This window comes from Perognathus longimembris, chromosome 3 (genome assembly GCF_023159225.1).
Source record: "Perognathus longimembris pacificus isolate PPM17 chromosome 3, ASM2315922v1, whole genome shotgun sequence".
In the NCBI taxonomy this organism is placed as follows: domain Eukaryota; kingdom Metazoa; phylum Chordata; class Mammalia; order Rodentia; family Heteromyidae; genus Perognathus; species Perognathus longimembris.
This window is the reverse complement of record NC_063163.1, coordinates 117,951,395-117,978,008: the sequence shown is the minus strand read 5'-3', so window position 1 is coordinate 117,978,008 and position 26,614 is coordinate 117,951,395. Positions and strand designations below refer to the sequence as shown.

Genomic DNA, 26,614 nt, shown 5'->3' with positions numbered 1-26,614 from the left:
ATTAAAAGTCCACCAAGCCAGGCACCAGCGGCTCACACCTGTAATCCCAGCTACTCAGGAGGCTGAGATCTGTGGATAGCAAGTCAAAGCCAGCCCAGACAGGAATGTTCGTACCTCCAATAAACTCACGCAAGCCAGAAGTGGTGCTGTGGCTCAAGTGGTAGAACGCAAGCCTTGAGCACAACAAAGAGGCTCAGAGATACCGTGCAGGCCTGAGTTCAAGCCCCAGGACTGACAAAACAACAACAACAAAACCAACCCTAAATTAAATGTTTAAAAAGTTCATCAGGCCAGGCTCCAGACCTCACACCTGTAATCCCAGCTACTTAGGAGACTGAGATCTAAGGACTGCGGGTTGAAGCCAGCCTGGGCAGGAAAGTGCTTGAGACTCTTCACTCCCATTAACTAACAAAAAGCCAGAAGTGAAGCTGGGGCTCAAGTAGTAGCCATAAGCAAGAGAAAAAGTTTAGGGGCAGCTCAAGCACACGTGTGAGCACACACACACACACACACACACACACACACACGATGGGGATGACAGACTTTGGTGGGGCCTCTGGTCCAGGGGTGGGGCTCATGGCAGGCTCTTCCAAGTTGAGACAGCAGGTGTGAGGAGCAGCCAGCCTGCTGGTTCCTGGGTCCAAGGCCAGGGCGGGGCCTCGCTGGGCAGGCGCCCTTCCAAAGTGGCTTTGACCACAGATGGAAGGGAAGAACTTGCTTCAGACACTGAGGCTGTGCTCTAGCTAAGCGTTTGGGGGCCTCAGGATGCTGGGATACAAAGCACTGCCCAGAGGCTACAGCATTTCAGACCTCGGGACTGGTAAGACCGAGTCCTTCCTGAGGGGCTGAGACAAGAGCCAGGCCCATCTGCTACCGCTCAGCCCAGACTCCCTCGGCACTGACCCGGTATTGCACGTTCAGCTTTCCATCCCGCTGCCTTCCGGAATTGTGTGAGCTCGGCCTTCTGTGGGGTCACACCTCTGTAGGAGGGCCTAACCTACATCTCACAGTCTGTACCATCCCTCTGTCCCTGAAGCCTTGCCTCTGAGGGAGGCCCAAAGGAGCAGGGAAGAGCAGGAGGAGGGCTGCCCACTACGAGCAGGTGCCCTGTGTGTGCGTGTGTGTGTGTGTGTGCATGTGTGTGCATGTGTGTGAGAGAGAGAAAAACAGACAGGCTGGAGCAACCTGTGCCTCTAGTCAGACCTGCCCCCATTCAAAGGAGAGCCAGGCCCAGGGTGAGGAGAGCGAATGAACGGCAAAACTTAATGACTTTAATATGAAAGAATTTGCCACTAATTAAGCACAAACACTCCAGTAATGCAGAGAACACATGTTGTGGATTTCACTTAAGCAGGAACCAAATGAGGTGAAAATCCTTCCGAAATGATAGCAGTTTACTCGCCGACGGAAGATGCTACCTGGCCGCGTCTCTGCCAAGAAGCAGGGGCGCCATTCAGCCTCTGCCCTCCCTGACTCAGGTCTCCCCACCCGCATCCGGGCCCCTGCTGGTGCTCTCGCTTCCTCCAGGGACATGCTGCCCGCCCCCACGCGCCTCCTCCAGACACAGCTCCGCACCTCATTCTCACCCCGCTCGAGCTCAGCACCCCTCTGTCTGGGCCGGCAGTCTGGATCCTTGGTTATTTTACTCCCTGGGGGATTATGTGACAGTGTCTGGAGATGTTTTCTTGCTTGTCACCAGTGGAGACAGTGCTCCTGACATCTAGTAGGGAGAAACCAGGGGTGTGGCCAGACATCTTGCCATGCACGACAGAACTGTCTGGTCCAGCATGTCGGTGGTCCCAGTGCTCTGGGCCGGTGGCCTTAGCCCAGCAGGACCCTGCCCAGGGTCACGTGGGGTGGTTGCCGCGATAGAAGCCAGTTCACCTGAGCCCTAGGCAGGTCTTTCCCCACACTGTCACGCACAACCCTCGGTGTCCATCCTGTGTGCCGCGCACTGTGCTAAGAGCATAGACGCATCACTTGATTTCATCTGCAGTGCCGTTGTTCGCATTGTGTTTCATTTTATGTAATGTTTGTGCCAGCACTGGGGCTTGAACTCAGAACCTTGCACTCTTCCTTAGTTGTTTTGTTTTTTTTTTTGCTCAAGATAGTGCTGCACTGTTTGAGCCACACCTCCACCTGTATCCCCATCTTATACAAAGAAAACACACACACACACACACACACCAAGTGATGAATGCAACTTACCATTGCCTGGCTAATACAGAGTAGACACAAACCCAAGTCTGTCTCAATTTGAAGTCACCGCACGTGGGCTCCTCTATACACCCCACCACACTGCCCCGCTCCGCGCTGAACCCCTCAACCCCTCCCACGTGGTAGCACACTTTTACTGCTGTAGAACGCACCTTCCCTGCAGTCAAGCCCTGAGCCACCTGACCTCCTCCCCTTCCTCCCAGCAGCCGGCCCGGGCGTCCACGGAGCTGGGGTCCTCTGTGCTGTATGGCCGACCTGAGGGTGCTGTGCGCGACACGCACTGGGTGCCGAAGGGCTGAAACCACGTGCACTTCAACCCTGAGCTTTTCACAGGCTCCCCCGGGGAAGCCCAGAGAATTCCCCCTCTCCCTTTCCAGCACCACCATCCTCTCCCACCCCCTCAGTAGCCCCCCCAAAGGCTGCTGCCTACACACCCTGAAACGTGTCAGTGTCAGCGCACCTCTGCAGAGGAAAGCCCATGCTGAGCGTCTGCTGGGAGACCCTGGCATCGGCCGCCGCCGGAGAGCCTGCCGGGCCCTTCCGAATCTTGGCCTTCCAGTGGAAGGCTTCCCCGTCTGCGAGGCTGAGGCAGGGCAGTGCAGGAAGGAGCAGGCCTGCTGCCCAGGGAGGGGGTGGGGGGGCAGGGGACACACGCGGACACCAACGGGACTCCCATCTCAGGAGCCCTGTCTCAAGGCTGCAGCTGACTTCCGTGAGAAAACAGTTTTTCACCCTGTGGTCTGGTGTGAGGAAAGAAGGGAGACCATGCTGGGAACTGGGGCGGAGGGGACAGGAAAGGAATCAAGAAGTAAGGGCCGGGAGGGAAGTAAGCAGTGTCACTTCCTGCCTTCAGCCCTGACCTTTGCCTCGGTGGTGCAGGTGTGAGGCGGCACTTGCCTTCTCTGCCCCCGGACCTCCAACGAATGCACAGCCTTTACCTACCACTAGGGGCACCCTGGTGGTTCCTGTTTGTCAGGCCCTGGACAGAAATCCTATGACAGATCTATGTCTGAGTGCTACCTCATGGTGGGGGGCACGGTGTGGGGGCTCCCGGATGCCATCTCCTCAAGATCCAGCTCTAAGATGATTCCAGAAGGATGAAAATCACAGGCGTACATTTTTAGCAGAAGGAGGAGCATGACAAGGAATTGAGAATCACTCAGTGTGGTAGGAGAGAGAGAGAGAGAGGGAGAGAGAGAAAGAGAGAGAAGGTGGCTGGAAACTTCAGAGATCCAAAATAAAAGTCCAGAGCCCAGAAAGACCTCGGGCTTGATGTAGGGGACTGCAGGAAGCCACAGGAAGATTTGAAATACAGAGATTGACACTGGCTGCTGAGCGAGCAAGGGTTGGGGTCCTGGGGTAGAGGGTTGGAGGCTTAGCGTTGTTCTGCTGTAGACTGGCACAAGACGGCCTGCCTCACAGGTGCAGAGCGTGGGGAGGGAGGAGGGAGGCAGGGCATGTGGGAGAAAGGTTCCCAGGAGTGCTGAGGCAGTGAGGGAGTCAGATGCACCCGTTAGAAGGGGTCCAGAGCAGGAGATTGGACCAAGGAAGGTGTGGGTCAACAAAAACTATGAAGGGGCTACTACCAGCTGGCTGGAGTGGGTGTTTAATTAGAGAAGAGCCCGCGAACCCCAGCTCTGAGCTCAGTGGTGAACCTGGGTTTCATCCAGGAGGACTTCCTGGAGGGCCCACCTGTGAACAAAGAAAAGCAAGGGCCGCTGGATGCGCACTTCCTGCTGCTGTTGATCAGGAATGGGAGGGGGCTGGGATGGGGAGGGGGCTGGGCAAATCCAGTCTCGAGGACAGCCCTCCAGGGTCCCCGAGTTCAGCACTCCCCATTTTATAGAAAAAGATGCAGGTCCCACTCAAATCCAGACAAAAGCAGTAGGGACCAGAACTGCCTCTCCCCCCCCCCCCACCTTCAGCTGCATCCCTCCCTCCTCACACCTGCCCAGAGGAAAAGTGGGTGTGGCGCAAGATTGGGGGTGTAGCATAGACGGAGGTGCCCCCTTGAGGGTTAGAACTGGAGCTGGACAGGGCCAGGAGGGACCCGAGGGGCCAGCCACCCTGCCTGCCGGGGGCCCTGGAAACAGCCGACCACGGGTAATGGGCCTGCAGGATTCAGGCATCCTCTGCCACTTGCTCTTCGGTGGGAAACAGCAAAACCCAGCCCCCCTGATTCATCCCTGTCCCCCAACCTGTCCTTCCAGGTTTCAAGGAGAGATGGGGACTTGCCCGAGCACCCCCATGGCTGCCGCCACCCCAGGGCCTCTGTGCCGCTGGCAGAGCAGGGCCGGCCCGGCCTGTCTCAAAGATCCTGGGATCCAACTCCTTCTCGGGGCTTTTCCCAGGCTGCCGCACCCCCTCTTCTCCCACGCACTGGGCTCCCCCGCCCAAGGCGTCGGGCGCCAACTGCACAGCCCATCATTAACCAGCTCGATGTGGGGAGTTGGGGGAGCATCAGCCAAGAGGAAAACATGGGCAGTTTCTGTGACCCTGGAGAGGGTGGAGATGCCTGGGCTTGGACACTAGCAATTAGCCCCCGACTGTGGGATCATGGGATGTTATCACCACTGAAGGGGGTGCAGAGGGGGCTCAGAGGCTCCAGGTGTCCTGGAGCCACCTCAGAAGGACTGTCCCCAAGGAAGAACCCTCCAGAGCCCTCCTCCCACCAGCCCAGGGCAGGCGGCCGGGATGCTAGGCCCACTGCAGCTCCGAGCCAAGGCCCCCACCGGACTCCCGCCGCCAGCCCTGGACGGCAGACGGGGCACTGGGACAAGAACTGGGTCAGCCGTTGCTTCTGTCTTCCCGCTGGCCCCTCTGAGCCCCGTTCCTCCGGCTCCGTCCCGAGGGTGGAGGGGAGTCTGGAGGCATGGGCTATGGCCTAGGACTCCCCTAAACTAATGGGGAACCATGCCTGGGGCATAGAAATGAGACAGGACAAGTTCAAAGGGCTTCAAGCACCCTGCCCTTGTGGGTTCTCCAAGGCAGAACCTGATCAGGCGCAGGTGACCATGACTGGCAAAGCCTTCCAAGAGGAGACCCCCACCCCACCCCCGAGAGGCAGTTCTCTCCTGAGCGCATTCATCTCTTCCTTGCCAGTCTCTCCTGGGTGGATCCAGGTTGGGCTTTGGGGAGGGAGAAGCCGGCCAGCCTGGGGAGCTGGCGCTGGGGAGAGGGGTTGCACTCAGCGGGGGGGGAGGGCGACCCTCTTCCTTGCGGTGGGTGAGTCATCCCCATTCCCCCATTCCTACTTAGCTGTTTCTCCCCCAGAAGTCACATCCTTCCGGTCAATTCCTAGATTTGGGGGAGGGGGCAGGGAGCATCCCTGGAAAGCCTCCACCAAGGCCCTTGGGGAGCACAGCCCCCCCCCCGCTCATGTACGCCCACGCACAGACTTGCTCTTTCTGTCATGTGCTGCCACTCGTGCTCACCACCTGGGGGGTCCTCAGGCAGGTCTCGGGACCCTCAAATCCCCCTCACATCCCCCGGGCCCCCCCATGCAGCTACCCCCTCACTCGGGCCCAGTCCCGGCCTGTGTGGCTTACAGGAAGGGGTCTGAGGTGTAACCGGGCAAGAAGAGAAGCTGCTGGAAGCCGGGGTGCGGGGAGCAGAGGGTGCCCCACCCTCTGTGGGAACCCGCTCTCCCTCCCGCAGATTAGCTCCACGGCAGGCAGGGCAGGGCAGGGCCCTGGGGAGCAGGTTTGTCCACCACAACTGAGGAGCCTTTGTGTTTTGTTGCTGAGCTGGGGCTTTTGCAGGTCCGTGACGTCCCAGGGGGCAGGCCCGACGCCTGCTCTGCTGGTTCAGCACTTCTGGAAAGCCGGGTCACCCAAACTGCCCAGCCCAGCATCTATGGGAGAAACTGAGGCACCTAAGCCCAGGCCCCAGGAACCTGTGTCCTGGACCCTGAGCACGTTAGGAATTGTCAGGGAGAACATAGAGAGAGCTCGAGCTCAGGAGAAAGACCTTCCCCATTCCCAGGACACAAGAGCTGTGCGGGTGTCTCCATTCGTCCCCCCTCCTTGCTCTCCTTGTTCTACACAGAGCCAACGCTTGCGGGTGCTCTCACCCGGGCTCCCCAAAGCCCAGTGCAGGCAGGGTGCCCGCAGCTGCTGTGTGCACACCGTCACGGGAGTGTGAATCTCTCTGTAGGGGATGTTTAAGTGAGGCTCATAAAGTACATTCTAGGAAGACATCACCCAGATCGAGGCCTCTGGAGAACTAGATTCAGCCAGAGTCAGGTTTGCGGCAGGGTGGGAGAGCCCCGGGCCAGAGGCTGCTAGACTTGGAAAGCGATGGCCACCTGCCTGGTCCACTGAGCTCCAGCGTGCTGCCCTGGGAGTGGTCCCCGTTCCCACGGCCCGGGGGGTGTGGTGCTTTCTGTGCGTGGCGCCCACTGCCTGGGGAACAGAGGGTGGGCAGGTATCTCCCAAGCCCTGGATCCGCAAAGGTGAGGTCCAGTGCACTCGATGCAATCCAAGGACCAGCCTGCTCCTGCCTCCCTCACGGGGGCCTGCCAACTCTTGTGACAGCAGGACATAGCCCCACATGGTCCCGAAACAGAAAATAACGAGGTAGCGATACAGGTTATATACCATCGAGATAGATGTGTCAGCAGAGAAGGAGAGGATGAGACCTACAAGGGGGTCCTACAAGAGGAATGGCCTCCTTTGGCCCAGTTCAATGCCCGCGGTGGGGCCGGTGCTCAGTAGATGTTGAGTGACCTTCAGAAAGGGAAGCCTACTGACTTCGTAGAGGAGGATGGTGGTGGTGGTGGTGATGATGGTGGTGATGATGGTGGTAGTCATGGTAGCAACATTTATTAAGCATTTGTGTGCCGAGTGCTGCTTGTACTCCATTTGATTCTTACTGCAGTTTCCTGGGCGTATCGTTTTATAGCGTTGACTGTAAGAATCCCCGTTTTGGAAACCTGCAGTTTAAGGCGCATCGAGCCATAGAGAGATGAAGGCGCACCTTAACTCACTTGGTGGCTCTTCCCAGTGCCTCCTGAGGGAGGGGCTGGAGCTCCCGGGAGGGTGGGAGCCGCCACCTCCGGCTCCAGCTTGAGCTCGCCCTGGCATTGGGACAGGCAAGTCCGCCCAAGGCTGCGCACTCTGTGGACCCCTCCCCCGATCCTGAGCATCACCCCTTAGCCTTGGTCCCTTCCCCGAAGCCTTGCAGGGAAGGCTCAGGATTCCTGCCCTCCTGTCCCTTTTCGGGGGTGACCCCTGTCCCCCTCGGAGGGCTCCCCAATGAGGGCGCCCTCTCAAAGCTCCGAAGGCTGTCTCTATTCTGCAACCCTTGACCAGGCCGGGCACTCCCTGGCAGAAATAGGGAAGAGTAGGGCTTTGAGGCGCCTCCAGCCCTCCCAGGTTCAAAGCTCTCCTCACCTTCACTGCTCCAGGAGCTGCTGACAGTGACCTGTGGCAGACAAGAGCGAAAGTGAGCGAGCCACTTCCCGGCCCCGCCCTGGCCGTCTGCGGCACTAGAAGCAGGGACGCACGGTGAGGCCGCCGCCAGGCCCAGCCACAGGTCCACGCGGCTGGGAGGCCTGACCGCCTCCCCCCACCCCGGCCCACACAGGCACTGCCCGTGACCTCCCCTCTTGAACAGTGAGGTCGCCTCCCTGGAAGCTGTGGGTGACTGTCAGCAGTCTGTGTGTCCAGGCCTGTGCCCTGCGCACACACACACACACACACACACACACACACACACACACACACACACCAGCTCTATGCTGCATGGTGGAGAGGGAGGGGGGGAGGTGTCCTTCCCCAGGCCCACCAGCCCCATCCCCCACTCTCACCTGGGGCCCAAGCCCTCCAACTGGCTTTTCCAGTTCCTGGCTTTGTGTGGCGCAAGTTCTCCAATTGTGCTCACATTATCGCAGCCACTGGGCAGCCTCCAGCAGGCCTGGGGAGTGGAAGCTGCGGGAGGGGCAGGGAGCACCCACTTATCCCGCCGGAGGATGGGGATGGGTAGGGAGGATCCTCCGGAGCTTCGCCACTCTCCAGCCAGCCAGTCAGCAGGAGTGCTGGCCTGTCTGACCCACTGACCTCTCTGTGGGATTGTTTCTCTGGGGTGAGGCCTGGGTTGGGCTGCTGTCAGACGTTAGAGCCAGGAGAGGGCATGGCAAAAGATGGAGAGAGGATTCCAAAGGGGGAAGTGACTGGCAAGGTCTCCAGTGGCCAGCCAGAGGCACAAGCAGGCAAGAGCCCAGCCCCCTGGCTGTAGGTGGTACTTGTCCCTTTGCGGCCCCTCAAGCGCGTGCGCGCGCGCACACACACACACACACACACACACACACACACACACACACACTGCCATGCCTCTGCCTGAAAGCTGTTAGGGACTAGACAGCCCAGCGGCCAGTGGAAGGGATGGGGACACCCTGATGGCTATAAACCCTGTGCAGAGCCAGGGACCAGTAGTTCACAGCTGTACTCCTAGTTAGTCAGGAGGCTGAGATCTTAGGGTCTCAGTTCACAGCCAGCCCAGTCAGGAAAGGCCTGGAGACTCTCATGCCCAATGAACCACCAAAAAGCCAAACTTAGAGCTGTGGCTCAAGTGGTAGAGTGCCAGCCTTGAGCAAAAAAAGAAGCTAAAGAATAGCACTTAGACCCTGAGTTTAAACCCGAGTGCTGGCGTGCACGCACGCACACACACACACACACACACACACACACACTATGGGTCTGAATAGGCAAAACTCAAACTCAAGAGTACAGTATTGGCCTGCCTCTGTGGAACCGAAGACAGATTTCTTCATCAGCATTTCTTTTCCCTCCCTCTTTCTTCCTTGCTTGCTTGCTTGCTTGCTTTTTTTCTTATATCTTCAGTATTGACATACATTTGGGGAGGGGGTCCAATGACATTTCCACCCATGAATACAATGTATCCCAATCAACCTCACCCTGTCGCTCTCAGTTTTAGCATGTTTCACTGTTGTATTTTTCATGCAGCAAATAAGCTCCATTGAGCTTGCTGGTTTCTCATTCGCCCTTTTGGGCAGAGTATAAGATCCTGCCTTAGCCTTCAGAGTCCTGGGATTACAGGTGCGTACCACCACACCCGGCTGAGCAGGCATTTCTGGAGTGCCTGCTGTGTACTAAGCACTGGGGACTCCATAGTCGCCTGTCTTCTGGAGAGGAGTCTGGGGAGCCATGAAGCATGGTGACCATGGGCTTGGAAGCCCTCAGAGGGGGCCCACACTGCTCCCTGAGTCTCCATCTTGCTCAGGCCACCTCCCCCCCTTAGATCTTAGACTCCCCTAGGGCCCATTCCCCAAACTCTCGGTCTGCCTCATTGATACTTTGGTGGCCCCCCAATGAACTAAGTGAAGTAAAGTCGCAAGGACACGAGTACACGCACGTGAGGCCAGCACACACCTTGTGGAGACTTGACGGGCTCCGAGGTGAGCACAGGCGGGAGAGGGGGAGCAGAGCCTCGGGCCGGGGCTGACCGGGCCAGGCTAGAGGAGCCAGCCCATTCCAAGAGTGAGTAAGGGTGCTCACAGCGGAAACATTCCGCATGGGATCACGTCATCAGAGAGGAGACTGGAGGGGACTTCCTCATTTTTTCCACACCACCCATCGCTCCCTCCTTGCAAATCACGACCATCGGGGCTTCCATCGTAGTTTATCAAGTGATAACTACTTACTAGTAGTGGGGAAAAGGAAACCTGGAATCCTGTCCTGCGTGCCAGACGCTGGGCTGGACTGTGGATATGTAAGATCCGTGAGCAGATACATGAGCCCATACGTAAGGTACGTAGGCAGCAGTCCGAGACAGAAGGAGCTATACTCCAGAGAGCTGATCGCCTCTGGCTGGGGGCCCTGCGCCGTGGGGGGTTCAGTGGACTCCCACAGGTGGAGAGGGAGAGGGACCCTCTCAGTGGAGGGAACTGTGTGAACAAAAGTCTACAAGGGTTGCGTGGATGGGCTGTGTGCTGGGCTGGCTGAATTACTCACCGGTGTGACCCAAGTACCAATAACAGATCCTGGCATATGGCCACTCGGCAAACAGTTCTGGAGTCATTGGAAGGAGGGAGGGAAGGAAACAGAAATGAACCGTGTTGAGGACAGGTCTGATGTGGTTGGCGAGCCCAGCTTCTGGAGAGGTATGGACAATAGGCAGTCGCCATAGACGCCAAAAGCCAAGTTAGGGCGTCTAAACCTGACTACTTTGTAATCAGAGCCCCAGCCTTGGGTAGCATTCACGTCCTCTGCCTGGCCACTAGAAAATGGGCTGACCCGGCTCATGAGAGAGCAGGACCCGGCCAGGAGGGGAGAGGACCGTGCAGTGGCCGTCATGTGGGTCACTGTGAGCCCTCGTGCTCCCCCGCGGCTCCCTGCCGCGTGACGCACACTTCTCCCCCCTGTGCCTTTGCTTCTCCTAGCAACCCCTGGAGGTGGAGAGGACTGGATGAGCCGCCCCGGGTAGCTGATGAGGGAACTGAGGCGGGGGAGGTACAGCAGCTCAGAGCTCGTGGGTCAAGGCTCGAATTGCAGGCAGAGCGTCTGACACGTCCCCAAAATGAGGATGTGGCAAGCGTGGTGATGTATGTCTATCATCCCAACACTTAAAGAGGCTGAGGCGGGAGGCTCACAAGTTCAAGGCCAGGCTAAGCTACATAGATAACAAGATCCTTTCCCACAGCGGCAGAGACGATAGGCAGATAGACAGACAGACACATACTCACATACATAGGTGGATAGATGGATGGATGGACAGATGGTAGGTGGATAGGTAGATAACATGCAGAGATAGTAATACGTGACTAAATTGAAAAGGAGTAATCTGTATGGTATAATTCTGACTTTGCTCATTTATGTGGACAGGGAAGGTGGAGTCCACAGATTATCATGTGATGGCGTAATTTTCTTCTCCATATTTTTCGGTACCACCAGAGTGTTTTTATAACAAGTGATTGCTATTTTTATAAGAAGAACTTAAAAAGTGATGGCTGCTGTCCCGGTCACGGGGAGCGAGGGGCCAGGGCACCGAGGCGGGCCCTGACCGCGCCCCGCCCTTCCCTCTGCCAGGCGCCCACTCGCAGGTGGTTCAGGTGAACGACTCCATGTACGGCTTCATCGGCACCGACGTGGTGCTGCATTGCAGCTTTGCCAACCCCCTGCCAGCGGTGAAGATCACCCAGGTCACGTGGCAGAAAGCCACCAACGGCTCCAAGCAGAACGTGGCCATCTTTAACCCCGCCATGGGCGTCTCCGTGCTGCCCCCCTACCGTGAGCGGGTGACGTTCCTGCGGCCCTCCTTCATCGACGGCACCATCCGCCTCTCCCGCCTGGAGCTGGAGGATGAGGGCGTCTACATCTGCGAGTTTGCCACCTTCCCGACGGGCAACCGGGAGAGCCAGCTCAATCTCACCGTGATGGGTAAGCGGCCTGGGTCCCTCCCTCCCCGTCTGCCCAGATGCCTGTGATCTTGGGAGCTTGACCACCTCCAGTGCTGCCTCGGTGGCCCCGTCTCCTCCTTGGGCAAGCTCCTAGGCGTCTAGCCAGACTGTCCACGATTCACTAGGGACTGGGCTAGACTAAACTCTGGACAGAATAGAGGATCAGACAGAGCAAGATAGCTCAGGGGGAACACACTTAGTTAACACGTGTAAGGCCTTGGTTCCCATCCCACCTCCATTTTAAAAAGAAAGAAAGAGAAGGAAGGAGGGTGGGAAAGAAAACAAAATAGAGTTCGTATTTAGGTAGGAAGCCTCACCTTGAGACACCGTGACACAAGCCAGGCCGGCACTGGTGGCTCACGCCCGTCATCCTAGCTACTCAGGAAGCTGAGGTCTGAGGATCATGACTCAAAGCCAGCCGGAGCAAGAAAGTCAGTGAGACTGACCTTGATAAGATAAGCTGGAAGAGGAGCTGTGACACAAGTGGTAGAGCTCAGGGAGACTCCCAGAAGGCTGAAGTTCGATAGTACAGCAGGGAGCACACGCATGAGACGTGCAAACGTTCTGGGAGGGGCTCTGGGGAAGCAGAGAGGCAGGTGGCCCAGGTGAGCTGAGGGAAGTAGAGGCAGAGTGGCGAGGACCTCATTTCACGGGCCTGACCTACCGCGGCTTTCCGATTCCCCACAGCCAAACCTACCAACTGGATCGAAGGCACCCAGGCGGTGCTTCGAGCCCGGAAGGGGCAGGATGACAAGGTCCTGGTGGCCACCTGCACCTCAGCCAATGGGAAGCCTCCCAGCGTGGTGTCCTGGGAAACCCGGCTAAAGGGTGAGGCCGAGTACCAGGAGATCCGGAACCCCAATGGCACAGTGACGGTCATCAGCCGGTACCGCCTCGTACCCAGCCGGGAAGCCCACCGGCAGTCCCTGGCCTGCATTGTCAACTACCACCTGGACCGCTTCAAGGAGAGCCTCACTCTCAACGTGCAGTGTGAGCTGGGACTGGGAGCCGGGCGTCCCCTTCCTGCCCCACCCCCCCTCCAAGCTCCCTCCTCTTCTGGGGTTCTGAGTTCAAGCCCCAGGACTGACACCTGCCTCTTTTCCTCTCTCTCATTCCCCTTTGCCATTTTGGCTCTGAGGTTCAGCAATACCACCTCCCCTTCTCTCTCCCAACTGTCCCCATGTCTCTCTTCCATCCATTCCTTCCCTGCCTGGGGCTCCCTCACCCCAAGTCCTTTTTCTGTTGACCTCACTTCCTTCCAAAAATCCTCTGCCCCACAGACGAGCCTGAGGTGACCATCGCGGGGTTCGATGGCAACTGGTACCTGCAGCGGACAGATGTGAAGCTCACTTGCAAAGCTGACGCTAACCCCCCAGCCACCGAGTACCACTGGACCACGTAAGTGCTTGAGAACCACACTGCCGGCTCACAGGGGGCCGGGGTCGTAGGCAGGGAGGCAGAAGGGCGTGCTCATGTGCCTTAAGAGACCTCATGTCTACTGGGCACGCGTGTGCGCACACACACACACACACACACACACACCTCTATTTGAGCGCCAGGGTCAGTAGGACAAACTGCCCTGCCAGTGGGGCTCCCCTCTCAATTTGCTTCCCTCCCTGTCACTAAGAAAGAACTTTCATCATTTTTCCTTAGGTGGTTCAGCCAGGTGATTCAGCATCACTCCCTCCCCAGTATTTATTTTTATCGAGGTGTCCCCGGGGAAGCTGGCATTCTGGAGCTCCCCGGATCTTTCCTGTTCCTTCTCTCCAGACTCTCGGAGTGGTGGCAGTCGTGAGCCTAGAATGTGTCTGCTCCTGAAGTGCCCACCCCACGCCCTTCAGCCCATTCCTGCCTTTATGGTCTGGGGCCTGGACCTCAATGATCTTGACCCCCGTCCAGCCCACTCTGAGCACCCGGCCCCTCCCACAGAGATCTAGAAGATCCACACAGACGGGGGTGGGGGGAACCAAGAGGACCCCAGTACAGAGCAAGTCTACACCCTTGTAAGAAGCAGGCATGCCCTGCCTGTTATCCTCCACTTCTGGGAAGAAATCACGCTTCTGAAGGTACAAGGGAGCCGCAGCTTCTGGCCAGCTCCGCGCGGTTAACCGAGCAAGAGCTTGATGGCACTGGGACTCAGGAGGGAGGGGGGAAGCTCCCTGTACTCTGCAAACTGCAGCCCCCCCCCCAACACACACACAGGAAAAAATGTGTGGCATGCCCAGCAAGAGCACAAGGCCGAGTGACACGGCGCACATAGCTCCCAGCTCATTGTCCCCAGTAACTTCTTAAAATGCAGATGCTCAGGCCCTTACCACAGCCATCCTGCTTGGGGAGGCCCGGGGTCAGGATCAAGGCATCTCTCTGTTGTTAACCAGGACCAACAACCAGTAGAAAGAGCACTCCACCGGGAGTCCAGAGACTTGATTAGAGGTCTCATTCTGCTGCTTGCTCGCTAGCTGGGTTTCCTTGGCCTTGAACTTCAGGTATTACCTGTTAAACGGAACTGGCAGTCACCTGTATTGAATACATTTTAGTGGCATGGTGACCCAGGATTCTAAATAATACAAAACTGCCAAATGCAAGCCATTATTATTGATTTTTTTTTTTATTCCCCTCCTTCTGTGACTGACCCTACCACAGCCACTCAATAAAAGAGCTGGCAGGCTGGGAAGCAAGCCCCTGACCCAGAGGTCTGGAAGATTCCTAACCTTGCGCCTTGTCTCTCTATTCCCACAGGCTGAACGGCTCCCTCCCTAAGGGTGTGGAGGCCCAGAACAGAACCCTCTTCTTCAGGGGACCCATCAACTACAGTCTGGCCGGGACTTACATCTGTGAGGCCACCAACCCCATCGGCACCCGCTCGGGCCAGGTGGAAGTCAATATCACAGGTAGGAAGCTGCGCCCGCCCAGGCCACCCTACCCTGGGGCTTCTCTGCTACCTGAATCCCCCCCCCCCCCCCACACACACACACCTTTAAGCTGTGTCATTCTGGGAAGTTTGTGTCTTCTTTTCCTGCTTTTCTGGTTCTCCCTGGAGCTCTGGCCACTGGTCTAGCTTTGCTTTCTTTAAGGCTGGATGGGACAGTTAGAGGGTCCCCTACCTCCCCCCACCCCATCAGAGTGGGCCAGGAAGGAGGAGCAAGGGGAGTTCCCAGGGCTGCTGTTGGGGGGGGGGGGGGGGGCGGGGCGGGTAGACTCGCCCAGGGATCTGCCAGCAGATTGTTCTCCCTGTGGCCTGCGAGCTTGGCGGGGCAGTCTGCACTCGGAGCTCATCGTCAAGTTCAACACCTGCCGTTGAGGAAACCCTTCGGGCTGCAGGGGTGAGGCTCGCCTCGGGCAGGGAGACTGGAGCAGGGATACAGCCCAAAGCCGTGGTGTTTGTGTGCATGCAGCTGAATTGCTGTTTCCCCCCGATCTTTGCCAGCATGTGCCGCGGGGAAGCCCCATGGAAGGTCTCGTAAAGTGGGGATACTGTGGCCTGCCCGGCAGGAAAGGCTCGTGTCAGAATGATACACAATGTGGGTCAGGTAACCAACCTAGCTAGCGCAGGTCAGTCTATCCATAAATGGCCAGGACTCTGTGATTATTATCATGACCTCTGTCATTATCGTGATTAAGGGAAGCATCAAAAACAAGGCCACAGAGCAGTCATTGCCATCAAACTTCACAAGGAGTGTCACTTCTTGAGCTGGCTGCAGGGTGAGAAAGTGACAGAAAGAACCTTCTAGAACAGAAAGTGGAAGGAATGTCATGTGTGCAGAGGACTCCGAGCTTCTAGGAACCTGGGCGGTGGTGCCCGGGTTCCTGGGGTCAGGGGGATCAGGGACCCCTCAGCATGGCAGAGGGGAAGGGCAGTCTCTCTCTCTCTTTCTCTCTCTCTCTCACACACACACACACACACACACACACACACACACACACATATATCTTCGTTCTGGAGCAGGTTGGAGCTAAGCTCTGATCCAGGGCCTGGGGGCAGACGAGGAAGTACAGGGTCACTTTCTGTGGGGAGCTGCAGGACGGGGGGGGGGGGGGGGGGGGGGGGGCGGGGGATAGCATAGCCTGGCCTGCGTGTGTTCTTAGATAGGCTCTGGGCCGTGTAGCCCTGAGCAAGTTCTCCACTTCTCTGAGCCTTAGCTTCCTACTCTATGACTTGGATGTCATCATTTTTATGACTAGAACCACGAGCTTCTTATGGCCAGCGATGCCTTCCCTTGGTGGTGGAATACCCGTGTTACCGGGTGTCCCCTTCTAGCCTGGACTCTCTGGAGAAACTACTCATTGGAAAATCAGGATAAGCCAAGACGCCCAGCAGCAGTGTCTTCCCCTGCGTGAGGCCAGCCAGAGGCCTTGCTAAGCTATGAAGTGTGCGTGTCCTAGAAGCTAAAGAATCAGAATCACGCCTGCTCTCTCCAAAAGCCCGAGGGGCAGGGTGACAGCCAGGAGGGCAGGAGCCCTGTGGGCTGGGAGGCTACTCTCCCATACCTCCGGGTGGCAGCGTGCTGTCCTGCCTGCACCGGTCATCACGCGAGTGCTGTGTCTGGAGGGCAGGTGGGCAGATGCCACTGAGGGCTCTAGCCCGAAGAGGGTCGCCCCAGACTCTGCTGCTGACAGCCCCATTAGGCACGCCACTCACCGAATCACTGCCCGGCTCGGGAACTGTTGGCCCATCCTATCTAGGCCTCTCCAGCACTGTTTATTCTCATGCTTCTGGGCAATTTCTGAGTAGCAGCCAACCTTAGCACCCTTTGTCCCGCAGGGGACTTATCCGGAGCAGGGGGGCCGGGGGGCTCAGCCAGGCCCTGCGCTCTAAGCCCCACTGGTCCTGAGGCGATGCTTGAGAGAGACGGATAAGTGGCAGTTTTAATTTTTCATTCTGGCCCTCCGTTCAGGTAACAGCTTTGCCCTAGGCACATCTGGAGAGGGAAATGAAGAACAGCTGGGGCAGGGCAGGAACCGCGAGCCGCGGGGCACGGGCAGAGCCACTCGTGTGTGGAAGTGCACGTGGACAGGGCTACACAGAGGCACAAGTGGGAGCCATGGAGGTCAGGGCGCCAGGCGTGGGGGTCGAGCCTGTGGAAGGCGAGGGGCTGCCGCCCGGGTGAGGACCGCAGAGGGCTCCGGGCGGCGAGGGGCAAGGCAGCCTGTCCCGTGGATGGGTTCAGCTGAGTGCCGGGTGTTCCGGAGGCTCGGTGGTGGTGCCGAACACCAGTTAGGGGCTGTCACATCTAGTGTAAAACCAAAAGCCCACCCTGTGTCTGTGGGGGTGGAGAGGACTGAGTTTGGGTGGGAACTTCCGTGGCATCGGTGGCATCAGAAAAGGCCACTTCCCAAGAACCTTGTGCTGAGGAGCAGGTTCAAGCAAGGATTCAGTGCGCTTTCTCTCTCTCTCTCTCTCTCTCTCTCTCTCTCACACACACACACACACACACACACACACAGAGTTTCTCCATAGTGTTCCTCAGGAGCCAATGCCAAGGCTGGAGAAGGGTTCAGAACGTAACCTTGACCAGACTCGGGACACCAAATGGCGTAGCATCTACTCCTGGGATATTAGGAGGGGAGTAGCCAGACCTCCCTGGCAGGGACGCAGCCTCCCGCCCCTCTCCTGAGAGCAGGTCCGGGAGGAAGGGGCGGAGCACCGATCCGAACCTCATTTCCAATGTGGATGTCTGGTAATGGGCTCTACCTAGCAGACCAGGAGTGCCGTGGACGGTTGTTTTCCAAGGCCTGATGCGTGGGTGTGCACCCTCAGGCATGAGTGTGGCTAGGTGCTTCTGTGAGTGTGTAAATGTGAGCCAGTGTGGGTTTGCCAGTGTCTTCGTGCAGACTGTGCAACTATTGAGCCATTGACAAATGTGCCTGTCTCCTAGCTGGGAAATGGCAGTGTGTCGGGGAGTCTGAGGAGGCAGCAAGCCCACGCTTCCGGGAGGATGGCGGCCTCCCGCAGCTTGGCAAGGCCCCACCTGACGGTCAGACACAATACACAGCTGCAGGATGGCCCAGCTTCCCCGGGCGTGACCCCAGGCCTTCCCACTGCATGCTGGGAGATGTAGTTCTCACAGCTTCCCAGCCTGATCTGATGCTGTACAGATGCTAGAGCATTTCCTGTCCGAGGAGGTGTCAGGCACTGAGTGTGGAAGCAAGCCCAAACAAATCTCCTTCACCCCCAAGCCCCAGATCCTAGAGCCAGACTGTAAACTCTATCCTTCACTCGACCACAGACGCTTCCCAAACCTCCCCACACCAACCCACCCACCCGTCGGGGAACCAGAGCCCCAGGGGGATGCAAAGCCCCTTTTGCCCAGTTTTGCGGTCCAGCCTAGCCAGCCCGAGCTCTCAGAGGGGAGACTGCAACCCTTCGGAAACAGAGCGAAATTGCCCCTTTTGTAAAAGGGGTGGGGGGGGAGCTGGCTGGGCCCCTGCCAGCCCGCACAAATGACACCGCTGCCGCTCTTCCCTCTCCGCCCAGCTGCGGCCCTCGGGGCTCCGCTCCTGGCACAGAGACAGGAGCTACTGGCTGAATGTGACAGCTGGAGGGACGGCGGGGGGCAGGGGGGGGGATGCTCCTCAGCACACAGCCCCTTCCGCCCCCACCTGGATTAGGTCCCCACACCTACCCCTTTCTCTCCAGGCTGGAAGGCCACCTTAGCCTTCCCTCTGCCTCCTACACAGGCCCGGCCCTAAAGTCGCCTTTATTTTGACCTAGGCTCCTTTTGGCTCCCTAGGGAAGAGCAAACCTCCACGGGCCCGAGGAACAAAAAAGTCGAGCAGAAGGCCTGGGTCAGGGAAGAAGCCACGTGCTATCCGCGCATGCGCCACCCCTCCACCCCTGTCCCCCACCCCCACCCCCACCAGTGAACTGAGGTCCCCAGGGCGCCCCATTTTATTTGAGTGTCCTCCCTACGGCAGGGCTCACCTCTAAGGTACAGCCTCGCCACAGCGCCATGTATTCCTTCCTTCAAAAGACACTTCTCGAGCTGCAGCCAGGCGCCAGCGCCGTAGGTACTCCGGAGTCCATCTGTGAGCAAAAGAGGACCACCCCCCAGGCCTGCGGGGTTTGTGTAATACTCTTGAGGGTAAAACGGAAGAAGGAACAGAGTGGTGGGGGGGCTCCGAGGTGCTGGGAGCTGAGGGCTCGTTCGCTGCAGTGCTGGGGGCGGCCTCCGCGAGGAGAGGCTCGAGCCGGTGTTGGTTGGAACTCAGGGTCCCCGCGAGGAGCCTCCACAGTACAGACCGGCCCCTGCGAAGGCTCGCAGCTGGTTCCTCCAGTGTCTAACCTTAAACACTCGACCCCTGTGATGTCCCGTGGGCAGGAGGGCCGGGCCTCACGCTCCTCCAGAGCTGGGAGCCGCCCCACCCCGTGGCCCGAGAAGCTGAGGCTTTGAGCCAACATGTTTGGCTCAGAGGGTTTGACGCGGGGATTTTGCTGCCCCTTGAGCCGTTTCTTTTCGAGTTTCCTCTGTACAGTTTGGAAACTGAGCCTGCAGAGCCTTTGGAGAGAAAGTTCTGGAGTTAGGTGACAGCTATCTACCTGAAAGTGAAGTCCTGAGCCTGAGAGCAGTCTATCATTAGGAAAGACAGCGGACGGCCCAAGGGCAAAGATTCCAAGGAGCCAGCTGAGGCCGGGAGACCGAGGACTCCTGGCAGGCAAGGGACAGTGTGAGGAGCGCAGGCCGCTCCCTCCGTCTGGCTGGCCTCCGCTTCCCGTCTCCAAGTCTGCGCCACAGTGTTTTCGTTCCCCTGCACCCCCCAGCCACTTCGCTGCCGGTTCCCCGGCCCCTGCTTGCTGCCCTGACTCTAAGCACGCTCCCTGTGGATCTCTAGCGAGGCTGAGTTTCTGGTGGCCTCAGCTCGGCCGCATGATCGGGGGCAAATGGCCTCCCCTTCTCCGGGCCCCTGGGTTTTCCTTAGCCCTTCCTTCCAGCTTGAGCCTCAGGAAAGGTCTTTCCTCTTTGCAGCGTCTCCTTCCCACAGCTCACCGGCTCATTCAGGGCTCCCCCCTCTCCCCCGGAGGAGGGGCTGGGCTCCTGGGAGGAACGGGATTCTGGTGGGGTGAATCAGGGAGTGAGCTGGCAGCCACAGACTCCCGGGGGTGACAACATGGGCCAAGACAGACAGACCCTGTCCCTTGGCTCTGGCCTTGGCCTTGGTCTTGTGCAGGAGAGAGGAGGGAGAGTAACTGGGGATGGCCCTCCAGGCTCGCGCTAGGCCACAGCCACGGTCTCCGATGCCACCCTGTGGTAGTGCCAGGAACCACCTCCCTGGGTCTCTCCCTGGGACCTCTTGGCCTCTGCCTAGGGTGGCTTGGCTTGGCCCACCCACTTGCTAGGCTCTAGAAGCAAATGGAAGGGTCAGGGTCAGGGTGAACAATATTGTGGCCTGCTGACACGAAAGCCACTGGCCTCTTCCATCCCAGTCTCTTCCTTTCTTTTCCTTTTCTTTCTTTTTTTTAATGCTGAGAACGCAGGCTTGCACTCAGGGCCTTGTGCTCTTGCTTGGCTCTTTCACCCAAGGCTGGCACTTCAGGCACCATGTAAGCCACTCCTCGACTTCTGGCTAATTGGATTTTCCTGCCCAGTCTGGCTTTGAACAGTCTCAGACGCCTCGAGTAGCTAGGATTACAGGCATGAGCCACTGGTGCCCAGCTGCTTCCTTTCCAGTCATTTCGCCACATGCTTCTCGTCTCTGTCCTCGGTGTACACGCATCCAAACACGCACGATCGTCATGCCGGTGCAGGCCTGTGGCCCGCGCACATGCCTGGCCTTGGAGACTCGGTCTCCCCTCGTGCCCGGCCCTGCTGGGTGCCACCGGCCACGCCGAGCGTCTCCTGCCTTAGCCGGGCTGGCAGCACCACCAAGCCCCTACCTTGTCCTGCGGGCCCAGACCACAGCCGAGAGCCACAGCCCTGGTTTCTGGCACCTCGCGCAGTGGATTGGCACTCACCATCAGCCAGAATTTGGCATCTTCTGAGCCAATACGTAGGAATGCGTTTTCCCTGTGCCCTGGGGGAGCAGATGGAGTCGGCCGTGGATCTCCCAGTCTTGTCTGAGCTTTGAGGCTCAAGGCCGTGGAGTTGGGGTCCAGTGACCTCCAGGTGTCCAGCAAAGGGGGACGGGTGACACCGCACAGGCGTTATCCGAATCAACGTTGCGTCACCGGTGGGGTGGCCTTGGGCAAGTTATTTAACCTCCGTCCGCCTCATCTCCTCGTGAATCAACTAGAAATGAGTAACCGGCCCGCATCGCCCGGTGGAGACGGCGAGTGGCGCCTAGTGGTGTGGGGGGAGGGGGGCTGCGTGCCTCCGCCCCGCCAGTGGGGTGGGGCTGCACTGCCTCCCTCCAAGGACAGGCGGGACGGCGGCCGCTCCCCCTCGTCTACCCCACTCCAGCTCCCAGCCGCCACACCGCCAGGCTCCCGGAGGGCAGGCGGGTGGCTGTGCGGGGTGGGTTCCACCCCCCCTCCCTCACCTTGGACCACACCCCGGCCTTTCCTTCCCCTGCCTATCCACCCCCCACCACCACCACCACCCCCGCTGACGCTGTCCCTCCCATCTCTTTTCCTCACCCAGAATTCCCCTACACCCAATCTCCCCCCGAGCACGGGCTGCGTGCGGGCCCGGTGCCCACGGCCATCATTGGGGGCGTGGCGGGGAGCGTCCTCTTGGTGCTGATCGTGGTCGGCGGGATCGTGGCGGCCCTGCGCCGGCGCCGGCACACCTTCAAGGGGGACTACAGCACCAAGAAGCACGTGTACGGCAACGGCTACAGCAAGGCGGGCATCCCCCAGCACCACCCGCCCATGGCCCAGAACCTGCAGTACCCGGACGACTCCGACGACGAGAAGAAGGCGGGCCCGCTGGGGGGGAGCAGCTACGAGGAGGAGGACGAGGAGGAGGGCGGCGGAGGCGGGGGGGAGCGCAAGGCGGGCGCCCCCCACCCCAAGTACGACGAGGACGCCAAGCGGCCCTACTTCACGGTGGACGAAGCCGAGGCCCGTCAGGACGGCTACGGGGAGCGGACTCTGGGCTACCAGTACGACCCGGAGCAGCTGGACTTGGCCGAGAACATGGTTTCTCAGAACGACGGGTCTTTCATTTCTAAGAAGGAGTGGTACGTGTAGCCCCTCTGGCGGGGCCTCTGTCTGTGCCCACTGCCCCCCGCCCCACCCCGCACGCCCCCTGCCCACACCCCCCGTCCTGCCCGCTCCCCCAGGAGCGCCACAGAGACTCCAAAGCCAGCCCCCCAGCTCCTGGGGAGCCAGGGAGCCCGGGGCACACCCGCCTTGGCTTTGCTTTTTCTTTCCTCCCTCTCCCGGCCCTTCCCTGTGGTGTTGTGTTCCACTGTGGCTTTCGTGTTGCTGTATCTTTCCTTTAACACCCCCACCCGCTGCCCACTGTGTAGGGAGCCCCCTCCCCCCAGTTCTTGTCTTGTGTACCTGGGCCTCCCTCCGGGATGTGGGGAGCCCGCCCTCCCCCCACCCCCTAACACTGGAAATTTGTTTGTGTTCTCTTCGTGGGGGGCGGGGGGCGAAAGGGGCTCCCAGAGGAGGAGCCTCACGCACCCTCACCCCGAGATGCTGCTCCTCTTTCCAGAGAGAAGGACCCCAATACCCCACCATCAGCTGACACAGCCGGGGCGTTGGGATCCTGGTCTAGACATTCAGCACACCCAAGAGGCCGGCGGAGGGGGGGGGCGGCCTCCCCAGCCCCTCGGTGGAAGCTGGTTCACCGCCCCCCCTAGGGCCTCGGGCAGTGGGTTTGCTTGGTGAAGGTGGTCTTACTTTTTAAAAATTCCCTCCTTGGCCTACAGAGTCAAGTGGATCCGGCTCTGATGTGCCCCCCTCCCCTTTGCCCCAAGTCTGCTCCTCACACCGTGGGAGACTCGGGGGGACTCTGCCCTCCCCCTTCCTGAACGCCGCTGCCCACCCATGCCCACGCAGACATGTACACGCCACTCAGCCTGCCCCGACCTCCCAGGGCTCGCGCTCCCTGCCCAGGCCGACGCTGCCCAGGCCCACCCTCCCGCAGATGAGGAAGGAAGTTTCCAGGGACAGCCAGGATGAGCCTTCCAGCTGCCCCCCACTCTAGGATTTCAGGATGGCCCCCACCTCCCCTTGTAGTGTAGAAGTTTCTCAGATTCCTCTCTGACCTATCAAACGCCAGCAACACTTAATTCTCTTGGAACTGCAGGGCTGGGGTCTCGGGAGGGAATTCCGTCCACGGGTTGGAAGCGACGTGTTTTGGTGAAGGAAGGTGCGTGGGAGAAGCTTGGGGAACAGTGGGGTGGACTGGGGAGGACAGGAAGGCCCGGGGCCCGCGGGCAGGCTCGGCCGGGAGACCCGCTGCTCGCCCGTGCTCAGCTCCCGGGCACCCGCGCTGGGATGGAGACGCCCTGCGCTGAGTGCGGATTCTCCTCGCGGTGGGACTCCGGGTTCCCCTCAGCCCCCCAGGGCCAGGCCTCCCCAGGCTCGCATGGGTGCTGGCCTCTCCCAGCCCTCGCCGTCCCCCAGCTCAAAGTGCCTCAGTTCCTCCGTCTGCCCCCCCCCCGCCAGGCTCCCCACACTCTAACTGGGCATGCCCATCCCCTGGGCTGGACAGGCGGGCCCTGGGGCCTGCGCATCCCCCATCCCGGGCCGCTCAGCCCAGGGTGCCAAGCACTGTGGCAGGGAGAGTGTCGGGGGGAGAGGAGGCCGACCACCCTGTGCCCCACGGGCACCGGTCCGCCCTGCCATAGGCTTCCTGAGGGAGCCGCCCAGCCCCCAGCCCGGTGCTGCCCCTGCCCGGTGCTGGCTGCTATGGAATGCCCCCTCGCCCCCCAAGCCACAAGTCCCATCTCTTCCCTGGCACCCCTGGGCCCACCAGCCGGGCCACCCTGTTGGCCCTCACTGCCCTCGCCCAGCCCAGGCTGCCCAGTAGCCATGTAGCAGAAGTCTGAAGCCATGCAGCCCTGGGGCCACCCCCCCACCCACCCCTCCTGGCATGGAGGTGCTGGAGGCGGCAGAATGGGGAGAGAAAATCCACGGCTCGTTAGCCACGGGGCAGAGGGAAGCGGGAGAGCGGGGCTGATTTCCTCAGCAGTATTAGTGTCCCCTCGGGCAAGGGTCCCTTCCCCTATCATCTCACTCCCCCCCCCATGCCACCCCGGTCCCTCTGCTTCGTCTCCTTGTCCCCAGGAGGTGGGCCCAGAGGTCTGCCTGGTAGAGGCAGCCCCCACCCTGGGGGACCCCAGATGGAAAGGACCTGTTCTCCTGTGTCCCTGCACACTGCCACCCCCTCCCCACCCCTCTGTGGTAGACTGAGGAGGCCCCGGGCCCCCCCAAAGCACTGAGTCCCCCACCAAACATCTCCATACTCCCCACAAGCAAAGCACAAATGATGGGGTCCGGGCAGCTGCTGCCTTGGGCCTGAGGCACGGGTCAGCACTTGGGCCGAGGGACCCCGGGGTCTCGGGTGCCCTGCGTCCCCGGGACAGCGGCACCGGCTGCGGCTTCCCGCCCCCGGCACGAGCCGAGCTTCCGCACCGCTGGAGAGCCATCAAACCAACTCGGTGGGCACCGTGCCGAGGCCTCCCCAGCCGCCCCCCTGCCTTGTGTGGCCCCCCCTGTTTCCCCGCAGATCTCGATATTGTTCTAGCGTGCGACAACCCTCTGTGTCCCCTTTGGCCAGAAGGATGGGAAAAGCAGCAGCGCAGGATCGGTGAACCCACGCTCAGCGCATGCACACATGGGCACACTCACCTCCCGCAGGCACTTGTGCACACACACACACACACACACACACACACACACAGCCAGGCGGGCATGCCATGCAGACGCGGCAGAAGACAGGTGCATCCTGCTGAGCGCCGTGAAGGGGAAGCAATGGCTTCCTAGTGCTCGGGTCCGAGGCAGGCTGGCCCTGGGCCCCTTGCCGGCTGGGCCCCCTTGGGCCCCGGTCACTGGTGCAATAACGATCCTGCCATCGAGGCAGAAGAATCAGGACTTGAGTCGCGGGGGGCGGGGGGGGGGGGCGGCTCACCTGAGCCCAGCAGACAGGGCCGAGGTCTCCTCTCCTGGGAGGAGGGGGTGCTCCCAGGCCTTCCGGGGGTTGAGCTGGAGACCCCCAAGCCTGACTGCCAACAAAAACTCCCTCCTGCTGAGGGCAGGGGGCCGAAGTCCACCCTGGACCCGAGGTGGCGAGGGGAGGAGGGTTCCCGCCCCGCTGCTGCTGTCTATGACCCCTGCTGTGAGGATCGGGCGTGTTGGCCAGAAAAAAAATGGTTTTCTTTTCTTTTCTTTTTGTATAAATGGAAACAAAATCCAGGAGAAGCTGCCACCCTATCACCGAGTGTGACTGGCTTCCTTGGCTTCGATTTCTATGTCACCATTTTTGTCTTTGGTCCCGGGGAAGGCCCAGCAGATTCTCCTGATTCTGACCCAGGGGGTGTTTGCCACGCCCTCCCCTTTTACTTGTATAAAAGAAGAAAAAAAAATGATGGGTTGAAAAAATGTACTGAGGAAAATAAAAATGTACTTTTTTATAAATAAAATGTTTAAAACAAACCCAGTCGCCTCTTGTCACCGAGGTCAGGATGAGGGTCAAGCTGGAGACATTGGCACAGACAGCTACGTGGCAGGGCATTAGAGCCCCAGAGCACCCAGCTGCCCCCTTGTAGCAATGTCCCACGAGAATTGGAAAACTGGGCTGGCATGGGGGGCATAGGGAGCCCCCTGCCCCCCGAAAGGAGGTCTGAGCCTGGCACCAATGGCTAACTCCTGTCATTATAACTACTCAGGAGGCTGAGATCTGAGGATCGTGGTCCAAAGTCAACCTGCGCAGAAGAGTCCATGAGCGTCTTATCTCCAAGTAGCCAGCGAAAGGCAACGCGGAGGGGTAGCTCGAGGGGTGGCTAGCCAGCCTTGAGCAGAAAATGCCAAGCAAGAGCGTGAATGCCTTTAGCTCAAACCTTAGTACTGGCACAGAAACAAAAACAAGCAAAGCAGGCTGAGGAGCACCGCCAGGGAGAGGCCCCTCCACGACACATAGGTTTCTATGCCCAGGTGTTCTGTTTAATTAAGGCACTGTACAGAGGGGTTACTATTTTATATGTCAGGTAGAGTACATTCCTTTATGGGCAATATCACCCCTTCCTTTACTCGCTGCCGGTTTTTCCCTCTCGTCCCCTGCCACAAGTAGTAAAGCTCCCTTTCAACACAGTGTCTACTGAGTACCACGGCTGCGTCTGGCCACCCTTTGTTCCTCCATGTCTGTGCACCCCCTTACCCCGCTCCGTAAAGACAGATAAATAAACAAACAAGAAAGTTAAAACCACCACAAAGCCAAACCAGACCATGCCATCTTCACCAACAACAGCAGCAGGAAATAAGAAAACACTTTGTTTCCACTTCCTGGAATTCATTGCGCTGCATACTATTGTAGATGTCCCCGGGTCTGGCTTCCTGGCCCTCCTCCGCTCCCCTGTGACCTCTCTCAAAGTGTCCTGAAGCTCTGCCCGTTTCCTCCCCTGGCTCCTGGGCACCGAAAGCCAGCCGGTTAGTCCTGAGGAGAGAGGAAGGAGGAGCCTGGTCCTTGCGTCCATTCTGATGACCCTGCCACCTCCTGCCAGTCTAAGCCACACACCCCATGTCTCCCCAGAGCCCTGGTTCTGGGGGGGTGGAGAGGGAGACCTCCTTGCTTCCCTCCCCCTCCCCATGCCAGCACCATCTGCTTCCCATCTCCTGGGCTGGAATGCAGGACAAATTGGTCCTGGGTGGGAGGGGTAGGGGGTTAGGGGACGGCCCCATCCCGGGCCCTCGGGCCAGTAGCATCTCTTCAGGGAAACCCACACCATAGATCCCCTGGGGAGGGGGAGGGACAGATGCCACAGGAGCTGTTTAGCAAAAAGTCCTGCCCCTGTGTGGGCAAGGCCACATCCTCTGCCCCAGGATGAGGGCTGCAGAGCCCAGCGTTGAGGAGAAGCCGGCAGCTGTTGGCA

General features: G+C 59.3%; 1 protein-coding gene across 1 annotated transcript in view; it reads left to right on the top strand.

Moving 5' to 3' along the window:
• Nectin1 (nectin cell adhesion molecule 1) overlaps window positions 1–23,896 on the top strand; it is a 53,689-nt gene extending 29,793 nt beyond the window's left edge. Inside the window, exons 2-6 of the mRNA XM_048343999.1 lie at window positions 11,265–11,615; window positions 12,323–12,625; window positions 12,916–13,033; window positions 14,375–14,526; window positions 21,211–23,896. Of these exons, the coding sequence (XP_048199956.1) occupies window positions 11,265–11,615; window positions 12,323–12,625; window positions 12,916–13,033; window positions 14,375–14,526; window positions 21,211–21,761 (1,475 nt within the window). The 3' untranslated portion in view covers window positions 21,762–23,896. The remainder of the gene's footprint in view (window positions 1–11,264; window positions 11,616–12,322; window positions 12,626–12,915; window positions 13,034–14,374; window positions 14,527–21,210) is intronic.
• The last annotated feature ends 2,718 nt before the right edge of the window (window positions 23,897–26,614 follow it).